A 10,438-nucleotide genomic window follows, 5' to 3' on the forward strand; every position below is an offset into this window, starting at 1 on the left:
TCTTCGAGATCCCACACACACAAACATGGACAAGAATAGAAACCTGTTCAAAGTTTGGCGTAAGGTGTCAGGGAATAAACACCTCTTCAATATCACATATGGATTTTCCTGTCCTCAATCACAATCTATTAAACTCAGCAGCTTGTTTTCAGAGCATTACTTTTACATTACCCGCCTGTCATGTGGCTGCCGTCACAGGAGGTTCAATGATATTGTTCTTGAAATCTGCCCCGGAGGAAGTGACCATTTCACAGTAACTGGAATCCACCGTCCCCCATCCACAGATTGAGAGGCTCCGGAAGAAATGGCCAAGTTAATATCGTCTCATGTCAGTCGGTAGTTATTTGGAGTGATTTGAATTAAGATTTGATCTTAAAAACTGTCAGGCTGAAAGAACTGTGCTGAATTTACATCAGTTTATTTCTATTCCTAATAAGTCAATCATTATAAATCAGCCATATCCAAAAAAATGTGTTGTTATTGTCATTTAGCAGACGTAATATATGTGTGTGTGTGTGTGTGTGTGTGTGTGTGTAAGAAACTGCTGGAAAGGAAAAATATACCAATGATCTGACTGGCATCAACAGAATGACTGTCTTATTATAAAAGCCCTGACCTCTACTTGTCCTCTGGCAAAGCATCAGAGATTTGAAAAATTACTGAAAGTCCATGAAAAAGAAGTTCCTGTCCAGTCGAGTCAAACTCAAAACATAAAAACCAAATCAAGAAGACTATGTGTGAAGCTTTTAATCATCATTTCTTGTATTTCAGTTCACTACATCTTTGAATCACAAGCCCCCAGGAGGTGAAGCAAATTTTACATAGTGAACAAGCAGTGGAATTGTAATTTCCGGCTCCGTCACCTGATGCCACGGGGGCCCCCATAGAGTTTAATTGGGAAAGAGACGTCTGTAACGTGGCGGATAATTCTTTATTTCAGGTGAATCGACTTCTCGGAACAAACACTAGAGTCATTAGGTCCTTATTGTTAAGTGCACTAATCCGAATGTGGGTAATTAGACCCTCCAGAAAACCAAATGTATTCACACAAGCACTGAGAGATGAGTTTTTCATGGTGTCCTGGGCTCAAATACTGCTATGACTAAGTTAGTCTTTGTTGCTGCCGTGTTTACAGTTTGTTTCTTGGCATTGATGGGGTTTATTTAGGTTCATGGCTGTACAGTGGGTCTGTTCAGGAGAGATTACAGCATATCTCCTATGAGAAGTTGTCAAAGTTGCATCAGCTGTAAAGGCGGGTCATCCCAGTTGAGGCAAAGGAGAATCGCTTCGCAGTCTATGCTTAAACTCTTAATGATAATTGTTCTCTCTTGAAGGAGATGTCAAAGAGAATTTCAGGGATAAATATCATACTTTTTACTTACTTTACTTTTTACACTACATTCATTTCAGCCGCAAATGCGAAACACATGCATCAATAATTATAATAGAATCATATGATTAATACGTGGACGATTCTGCCTCGTAAATACGTTTTCACTTTTACTGAAGTTACATTTAGAATGCTTTTACTTCAGTAAATAATCAACATCTACCAAAGCCACAGAGTGTAAAGAATGGTGTGTTTTATGGCAAATTAATCAAACTTTTCATTTTTAAGATGAAGAATGTTATTTAAATGAAATTTAAATGAAGTGTGACGTGTTCTGACTGTTATTAACTAAATAATTGGCAACAATTGACAAAAAACGATTCACTGTCTTATTGATTAAGACGTGGTTTCCCACTCTCCAGAATATTGCTTAGGATGAACGAAATGACCAATTTCCTTGCAGCCAATGCACAGATTTCATGCCATATTGTTGAAGCCTTACAATCAAATCATGTGTGCATATTTATTCTCCTCTCTTTTTCTGCTCATTAACTCCACCCCCTCTCTCCTCGCCTCCCTCTGACTCTATACAAGAGGCGGTCTCTCTCTCTCTGGGTGCAGGGTAGTATGAGTCTGCTTGCACCGACGGCTGCTTGTTGACTGATCCTGCAAGAACGGCAACAGAAGATCCAACATGATACCTTCAGTTACACTTCACAATGGAGCAAAGATGCCTATTGTGGGTCTCGGAACATGGAGGGTAAGACTGGACATTTCATACTTTCAACAGATACGATTTATGTTCTGCCTGAACACATTTGGATGTTCTACTGTTACCAGCAATGACAACATGCTCTCTGCGTGCATTTATTATTTTCTACACATTTACCCACACAAATGACAATCCACGCCACAGCTGCCACTGACATTTACCCAGTGTATCTTTATCTGCAATTTCCTTGTTTGTGTATTGCACAATCTCGATAGGCCGACCCAGGAAAGGTCACTGAGGCTGTTAAGGTGGCAATAAGTACTGGTTACAGGCACATCGACGGCGCCTACGTGTACCAGAATGAAGAAGAAGTCGGGGCTGGAATCCGTGCCATGGTTGACAACGGAGTGGTAAAGAGGGAGGATCTATTCATTGTCAGTAAGGTATGACAGCCATTTTTCCCCCCTCAATCCCATTTTACATTCACGTTGTTCACAAAAACACTACTGACAGTAAATGTATTGTTTTTCATAGTTGTGGTGCACCTTCCACCTTCCATCTCTGGTGAGGGGAGCCTGTGAGAAGATGCTCAGTGACCTGAAACTGGACTACCTGGACCTTTACCTCATGCATTTCCCTATGGGAGCCAAGGTTAGGTCCTTTCTTAATGTTTCTTTGTATTTTTGAAGGCTTTATAGTCTGCAACTGCACTGGTCTCATGGGTGAGAGGTGAAACGTCTTCAAACAAACCAAAAGCAAGTCCAGTTGCCTACGATAAAGCTTTCAAAGATTACTCCTCACAGTCACGAGCTAATAAGTATCAGAAGTAAACTTCATGTTTTGACTTCAACATCTCATTTTTTGCCTCCGCAGCCAGGAGATGAGCTTTTTCCAATCGATGAGAATAAACAGCTCCTTTCTGATGGGAGCAACTTCTTAGACACTTGGGAGGTAATTTGATTGACTTATTATGTAAAGCAAAGACTGGCAGGTTAACTCAAACTGGTTTGGTTGCAAGATCCATTACTAACGCCGGTGTGCAATGCGTTTCAAAGGCCATGGAAAAGCTGGTGGATGCCGGGTTGGTCAAGGCCATCGGCATCTCCAACTTCAACAAGGACCAGGTTGAAGCCGTACTCAACAAGCCGGGACTCAAGTACAAGCCCGTCACCAACCAGGTACAAACCGAGGCAAGTCACTCCACAACATCATAGGAGGAAGGGAATTAAAGCTAAAGCATTAAGGGTGTTCCACCAGATCGAGTGCCACCCATACCTGCCCCAGGAGAAGCTGATCGCCTACTGCCACTCAAAGGGCATCTCGGTGACAGCCTACAGCCCCCTGGGCTCGCCCGACAGACCCTGGTGAGAGGCAGCGCCACCTATCATACACAGACCCATCAGAAACATGTCACTTATAATATTCTGTTCTTATGCACCAAAAGGGCTTCATCTGATGATCCCTGTCTGCTGGATGAACCCAAGATCAAGGCTATTGCTAACAAGTACAACAAGACTCCAGCGCAGGTGAGAAAAACCGCCAGTCATGTGGATTTAAACAGCATTATGTGGCGATTCACCAACATGGTAGTAATGCAAAGATGTTCAGGAGGATGCCTAAATAATGCCGGTTTCCCCATCAGATTCTCATCAAGTTCCACACCCAGAGGAACGTGATCGTCATTGCCAAGTCAGTAACGCCCCATCGGATCATGGAAAATATCCAGGTATACTAACATAATAACTTCTTTTGTTTTAGTCTACACATCTACTGTATTTATAGGATCACTTTCAGATGTAGATTCAGGAAAAATATGTTTACTACGGCATGGATTCTATATATTTTGTTGGAATATAGGTTCTGGCTTTTGTCAAAAATGAGTATCGTGTGCTTTATCCATTGTTTTTGCTTGACTGTTCTTTCTCTTTTAGTTGTGTGACTTTGAGTTGAGTGAAGACGACATGAACGCCATGCTGGGCTACAAAGAGAAGAGAGCGTTTGCTCTAGAATGGTGAGCAACAACAATAACCGACATAAGCACATCAAATTGAAGTCATGTCAACTATGGAACATGGACTGGACCCATGATCATTATCTCAAGCAATGCGTGTTCCTCCTCTTTTCTCTACAGGGCCGAAACACACAAAGACTTCCCCTTGAATGCAGAATACTAGCTTATCGGACAACGATCGAGCTTTTTATGCAAAATCAACAAGCTGCACTATCAAACTACCACCCTGCTAATGGGACCGAGCCTGGATCATAATGTTGCCAAGCTTCACCTGAACCGTATTTGTATGATGCCCGCTACAGAAATAATTTGATGAATGTATTTAACGTGTTGGTTGTGAACAATAAAAGTATCTTTTATGCATCCTGTTTTGTTCGGATACAGTGGTTTAACCTGACAAGGTGCTGCTTGTTGTGACAAAGTAAGAATGCAAAGGTTAGAGGTCCAGCAAAACATGATACACATTGCACGAACCAGACATTTGCTATATAATCACACTTGCTTTTGCCTGTAGTGTGGATCACTTAAACATTTTTGGTTAACTTCTGTTATCTGGGTTAATATATCATGTTATTACAGCGGTCACACTTGAAATACTTACATGTATGATAAATAAAAGGTAAACTAACGACAGATATAAAACATATCATTGCATAATACATTTAATTGCGGCTACATGTGTGTAGTAGTACTGTCATGTAGGCAGCTTTTTGAAGGCTTCAGCAGCTCATTCCCTCAGTCTCACTATTGGGCTTTTCTGCCCCCCAGTGGTTATTAAGAGGTACAACCTTTAATTTGCCTCAGCAGTCTCATCACTGATGTGTAGGGATCTTGCACAAACTTTTTTTATTTTCACCCACATGAATTTATTTTGATGCTCGATAAAAAAAAAAAAAAAAGCTCCCACGGGAAGTGAGAGCGACTATTTCACAACAGGGTCGTTACACATGATGTTAAGGTGCCATATATGACTCACAAGTGATAGTGGGAAGTTCTCTGCCATCTTGAGACAAGTTGATGCAATATGTTCTGCTTTTCAATGATAAAAGTGCTTTCAATGTTGTAGTTGGATTCATATGCAAATGTGCTGGTGATATGAAGGGAAAACAAGTTTAGTTGCATGAGGAGTGCTTTTAAATGTAATCACATTACTGCTATGAAAAATGTGTTTAGGCTTAAATACAGATTTGATCTTTTGATGGGAATACAATTTTTTTTGCCACACACATGTGCTACTACTCCACTAAAATAATTAGCCATTGCACACTTTAAAAATACTCAATCTGTACTAAAAATGGCACAAATTAAGTCAAATAATGCCACAGTGATGACAAAGTGAAACTGTAGAATTCACTATAGACTAACACGTTTGCGTACGAGAAAGCAAGTACAAAAATCAAGCAAGCTAACAAACTTGTGGCTTCAGGCTGACAGAACAGAAATGACCATGTAAGGAAAACACAAATATCCAATAACGGTGCTAATTGGGTATGAGGAGCGCTTTGGAGTGTGCGTAAAACTGGCTTTTCAAGGAGGAAAAAACTCAAGAAGTCAATGTTTCTCCTGAGAAGTGTAACATGAAATTATAATCTGACGTAAGGCCACACTAATTTTGCAAGCTGCTCCAAAATATAGGATAGCGAGCAGCCTGGACGGTAGCAGCACAAACGGTTGCCCCCACTGTAAACCTGCGGAAAATCTGCATTTTTTATTCAGAATTCAGCGTTGAATGGATAATCCTTGTGCAATTTGCTCCTGTAGAGAGAGAAAAACATTAAAAGTTAAATGATTACCTTCTCAATGATATTGCAAAAATGAAAAGAACACAAAAATATATGATCTCACCATTGCATGGGGCAAACTCTCCAGTTCCTGTTAAACCCTAGTATAGTCTTCATTTCCTCCTCAGCTAGTTCAAAGTCCAACACCTGCAAAGATTTAAAACAACAGTCTCAGTGAAGCTCATTGAGGCCTAATCCGCGCAAACATCTGAACAATTTCTCGGCCAATTACCTGGAAATTCTCCTGAATGCGCTGGGGTGTGATCGACTTGGGGATCACGATCACATTCCTCTGGATGTGAAAGCGGATCAGGACCTAGCAGTGAAGGGTATCAGCATGTGAACGTGATGAGAGGGCACAACTCTAAAAGTGTTAACAGTCAGGGGCCATGTGCATGGTCATTGTGGTAAATGTTCTCCAAGAGAAAAGAGGAATAATTGTTGTGTGTGCACAATAACTAACTACAGATATGTTAGGTTAGTGCTGTACCTGAGCAGGTGTCTTCTTGTGCTTCTCAGCAATGGCTTTAATGTTTGCATCTTCCAGCAGTGAGGGGTCTTCAGGCTTAGCCCTGCAATTTAAACACATCATCCGGTATTGAAGAACATGCACACAATGCATTATTTGCTGACAATCAAAAGACTAAATAATAGAAATATTCAGAAAATGGCTGCTAGAGGTGGGTAGCTGTGGAAAAAGGTCAAACAATCGACACCTTTGAATTTGCTTTGATGAGACAAAATGCCACCTCTCTAAAAACACAACAAAGCGATTATTACTTCACGTCTAAATCAGGACAAAATGTGCCACACACAAGCACGAATGAGGAACAGCAGTCACAAGTTGAAACCAACCAAAGGGATATATGACCAACATCACACTGATTCAGCATTCAAACAAATATGACCCACTTAGGAGTCCTGTCTCGTGTTATTTCGACACAACTGACCAGGGTCTGTCGGGGGAGCCCAGGGGGCTGTAGGCCGTCACCGAGATGCCCTGAGAGTGGCAGTAGTTGATCAGCTTCTCCTGGTTCAGGTACGGGTGGCACTCCACCTATAGTCGGACAGACAACACCTCTTCAGACGTCTTGCAGAAACCATAGAGTAACGTATAAACCAGCTTTGTACTTTGCATTCGTAACTGTCCGGCTTTTGAGCTTCATACATGCATGGTTGACATCGAACTGCCTGCTGTACTTAGTTGATGTAATTCTAAAAGGATGAATTTGCTCTGATTCAATATGAGAGTCTATTGTTCTGTGGAATGGGGCTGTGATTGAATAAACAACAAGACCAGACATTAATGGTGAAGGACGCCTCTGAAAAACAGCAAAAATATAAGGTCACCTCAGCTAATAGCTCCAGCCTGAAGGGATCCTGCTGTGGCCCACTACCTTTTAACAAGACATTTATTTCTGAGACGTGATAAGAGGTGACAGATGATGCCATTATGGCCCCGTTGCCCTTTTAGAACAGTGATCTGGTCATGAATCTGTTTTCTTGCTGCTCAGTGGGGACGAATGGACGGCAAAGATCATCTCAAGATCCTCTGCACTCAATCCAATCCCAGTGCTTCCTTCTCTAATGTTGATGTGCATCTCTGTCATAAATGCTCCAGTAATAAACACAAAAAGACAACAAATGAAGCTACCTGCCACTGCATTAATATGCGCTGTCATTGCCATTTTTTTTTTTTTTTTTGTAAAGCACTTCTTGTCAGCTGATGTCATCACATACACACCAATTGGGACACATTTGAAATGTTTATATTTACAACCCCAGTCTCTTTACAACCTTATCCCATTTTCAGCCAATCAGCCTTCTTTGTGTCCGTTTTGTAATCATGCTTTGTCTGATTTTTTCTGCCGTGTCATTCACCTCCGCCTCAGACTATTACAAATATTTACTCAAGGCGTGGCGTCATTTTCTGGAATTCATAATGCGAGCATCAGAGACCACGCGATAGGCTGACTTTCTGCCTCCACAAAGGTGTTTCATAAAACATCCAAGTATTGGAAGACAAATTAATTGCCAACTATCTTTATGATTAAACTTAATAGAGCAGTCTCGACTAAAACATGAAATATCTCAAATGGCTGCATTTTAAGTACAAACAGCAGCTGGTTCCTCCATTTATCAAATAAACTGTGTTATACAGATGTCTTACAGTACCTGGTTGTTGGCGGGCTTGTATTTGAGGCCTGGCTTGGTGAGAATGGCTTCAATCTGCTCCTTGTTGAAGTTAGAGACACCGATAGCTTTGACCAAACCAGCATCCAGCAGCTCTTCCATCCCCTGAGAAAATCGACAATAAAAACCATCAGTAGATGAGCTTACGTTTAAAACCGTGCCTCTTATTTCTTTTTAAATCATAACACAGGACACACTGAATCTCATGTCTGATACAAGCACGTGGTCTGTCTGTTTAACTCACCTCCCATGTCTCCAGGAAGAGGGTGCCATCGCTGATCGTCTCCCCTGAGCTATCCAGAGGAAAATCGTCACCACCAGCCTGAAACACGACAGAGGGATTAATAGCCCAAATTACTATGACAATTTGAAGGCTCGCCACACCCCCGCATACGCATATTTTCCCACACTTCTCACAGGAAATGTCTGTGCCTACCTTGAAACCCATGGGCCAGTGCACGAGATAGAGGTCTAGGTAGTCCAGTTTGAGATCACTGAGAGTCTTCTCGCAGGCTTGCCTCACCAGAGACTTCTCATGGAAAGTGCACCACAGCTATGAAATGGAAAGCATGCAGAAATCCAGTATCAACACACGGTTTACATAAATGCACATGCAACATCACTTCCACTCCATTTAATGGAATAAATAATCATATCCACGTCATGCATGCTTACCTTGCTAACAATGAAAAGATCCTCTCGCTTGACCACGCCATCCTTGATCATGGCCTGCACGCCCTCTCCCACCTCGGCCTCGTTCTTGTAGATGTAAGCTCCATCGATGAGCCTGTAACCTGCCGAGATGGCTGCTTTAACCGCCTCTGTGACCTTGCCAGTTGGTGACTGTAAAACACAGGGATGGTTACTTATTTGGACTATAGTAAGATTACTTAGATTACACTTTATTACTGTGCTTGTCTGTCCTCTGTATTTCATCCATTCATACTCTTTAGGAGACATCCCAGACCAACTCCACTTCTAATTTTGGAATATTCATAATACATGGATGTGTTTTCTGGGCTATCCTAAAGAAAGTGTTACAAGGGTTTCTACTGGGAGTCTGTAACACCACTGGAGTGCGGGTAATTGCGACTTGTGCAGATGACACAGGATGAAAGTAAAGCATGACATGGATACGGTTTAGCTCTCAGACTGGAGAGCGTAACCCAAATTTGCACACGGCGGTCATGTTTCCTGAAAACTTGCGGCCGGTGTGCATGAGTCACGGTGTAACGCTACGTCAGGCACGGTTTTACAAGCTGAAATTAAAATATACAGCCGCAGTTAATCGTAAGATAACACGCAATTACTGGCGCGTTTACACAGATATATCAACAGGTGATAAGTGGACGGTAGTTTCAACAACTCGTTGACCTCCGTCTGCACGTTCAGCTAGCTAAAACAAGACAATAAACTGACGCTCGGCAGGAAAAACGTAGTAACGTTGTATAAAAATAAACGTACCTTCCACGTCCCCAGTCCGACTATGGGCATATCTGCACCGGTGTTCAGTTTCACTGTTGCTGCCATTTTTTCTCCAGCGGTCCAGCAGAACCTCAATGCGGTTTGTAACAGTCGAGTAGGGAGAAAGCAAATGCTGACCGCAGCACAACCACGCGGAGCAATCTCCGGTTCGAATGGCTGGCGGAGGGGGGTCCGACAATGGCCAACTGACCCTGGCTCTAATTTAATCTACTGCCTCGGAAAATATAAATCCCAAATTTCCAATTTTATTCAACCCAGCATGACGTTACTTTGAGCACGGTCGCATTTAGAGTAAAATGACGATAAAGCCGGGTTAGGGGGCGTGGCTACATTGTGATAGACAGATCACAACCGACGGTGATGTCCACGTTTTAGGCTTTTAAATCTTCCACACGGTTGAATTAAGCTTATAACGCGTTTGGTTCGCACTTAGTTCCCCTCCGTCACTTCCTGGATACAGCCTACAAGGCGTCAGGTATGCTGCTTTCAAAAAAAGTGGGAATGTTGACACTTTTTGTTTTGTTATCAACCGGAGCCGGCTCGAGGCAAACACGTCACGGCCACGCCCACTTAGGAGACAGGAAGTGTGTACCACGTTAAACCAATGGCGGAGCCTGTCATGCAGCAGCATCCTTTGTTATAAAGTTAACAACTTACCAACGTGGTCGTGTATAAAACTAAATGGCTAATGATGCAAACATTTCTCAGCTAATCAATGAGGGGTTTCCTGTTTATAACAAAGACCAATGTAGTAAATAAAATAAGTAATATGTTATATTGCTATATTCTGTATGATGCTAGGCCTATATTATACAATGATGTTTTCCCTATAAGTTCATTTCTTGTAAATATCTACAAACAAAACATTTGTGTCCAATTGCAAATCTCAACTGATTGCTTAATTTTTTTGGAAATTTTAAACCATG

General features: G+C 41.8%; 2 protein-coding genes across 3 annotated transcripts; one reads left to right on the plus strand and one right to left on the minus strand.

Annotated features, from left to right (window-relative positions):
• Positions 1-1,847: 1,847 nt before the first annotated feature.
• Positions 1,848-4,410, plus strand: LOC311031993 (aldo-keto reductase family 1 member B1-like). 2 transcript variants are annotated; one of them, XM_084038597.1, is made up of 10 exons: positions 1,848-2,090; positions 2,318-2,485; positions 2,577-2,693; positions 2,916-2,993; positions 3,086-3,220; positions 3,300-3,406; positions 3,487-3,568; positions 3,685-3,768; positions 3,974-4,053; positions 4,174-4,410. In XM_084038597.1, the coding sequence occupies exons 1-10, from the start codon at positions 2,025-2,027 to the stop codon at positions 4,214-4,216; spliced, it is 960 nt and encodes a 319-aa protein (XP_083894723.1). In that variant the 5' UTR covers positions 1,848-2,024; the 3' UTR covers positions 4,217-4,410. The 2 variants fall into 2 exon arrangements, with proteins under 2 accessions (XP_083894723.1, XP_083894724.1); XM_084038598.1 differs by having other exon boundaries at positions 1,853-2,090; positions 3,098-3,220.
• Positions 4,411-4,625: 215 nt separating this feature from the next.
• Positions 4,626-9,814, minus strand: LOC311032294 (aldo-keto reductase family 1 member B1-like). The gene is made up of 10 exons (XM_084038967.1): positions 9,492-9,814; positions 8,703-8,870; positions 8,464-8,580; positions 8,272-8,349; positions 8,010-8,132; positions 6,785-6,891; positions 6,325-6,406; positions 6,067-6,150; positions 5,899-5,981; positions 4,626-5,808 (listed from the first exon to the last, which is right to left on the minus strand). The coding sequence occupies exons 1-10, from the start codon at positions 9,555-9,557 to the stop codon at positions 5,766-5,768; spliced, it is 951 nt and encodes a 316-aa protein (XP_083895093.1). The 5' UTR covers positions 9,558-9,814; the 3' UTR covers positions 4,626-5,765.
• Positions 9,815-10,438: the final 624 nt, after the last annotated feature.

Source organism: Eutrigla gurnardus (genome assembly GCF_963514095.1).
Source record: "Eutrigla gurnardus genome assembly, chromosome: 21".
Lineage (NCBI taxonomy): Eukaryota > Metazoa > Chordata > Actinopteri > Perciformes > Triglidae > Eutrigla > Eutrigla gurnardus.

Bases quoted from the DNA above. Each gene is read 5' to 3' on its own strand.
- LOC311031993 (XM_084038597.1), top strand. From the start codon at position 2,025: ATGATACCTTCAGTTACACTTCACAATGGAGCAAAGATGCCTATTGTG. The intron at 2,091-2,317 runs GTAAGACTGGAC...CAATCTCGATAG, and splicing joins TGGGTCTCGGAACATGGAGG to GCCGACCCAGGAAAGGTCAC. The intron at 2,994-3,085 runs GTAATTTGATTG...GCCGGTGTGCAA, and splicing joins ACTTCTTAGACACTTGGGAG to TGCGTTTCAAAGGCCATGGA.
- LOC311032294 (XM_084038967.1), bottom strand. From the start codon at position 9,557: ATGGCAGCAACAGTGAAACTGAACACCGGTGCAGATATGCCCATAGTC. The intron at 6,892-8,009 runs GTACTGTAAGAC...GTCCGACTATAG, and splicing joins ACAAGCCCGCCAACAACCAG to GTGGAGTGCCACCCGTACCT. The intron at 5,982-6,066 runs GTAATTGGCCGA...AAATCTTTGCAG, and splicing joins GCATTCAGGAGAATTTCCAG to GTGTTGGACTTTGAACTAGC.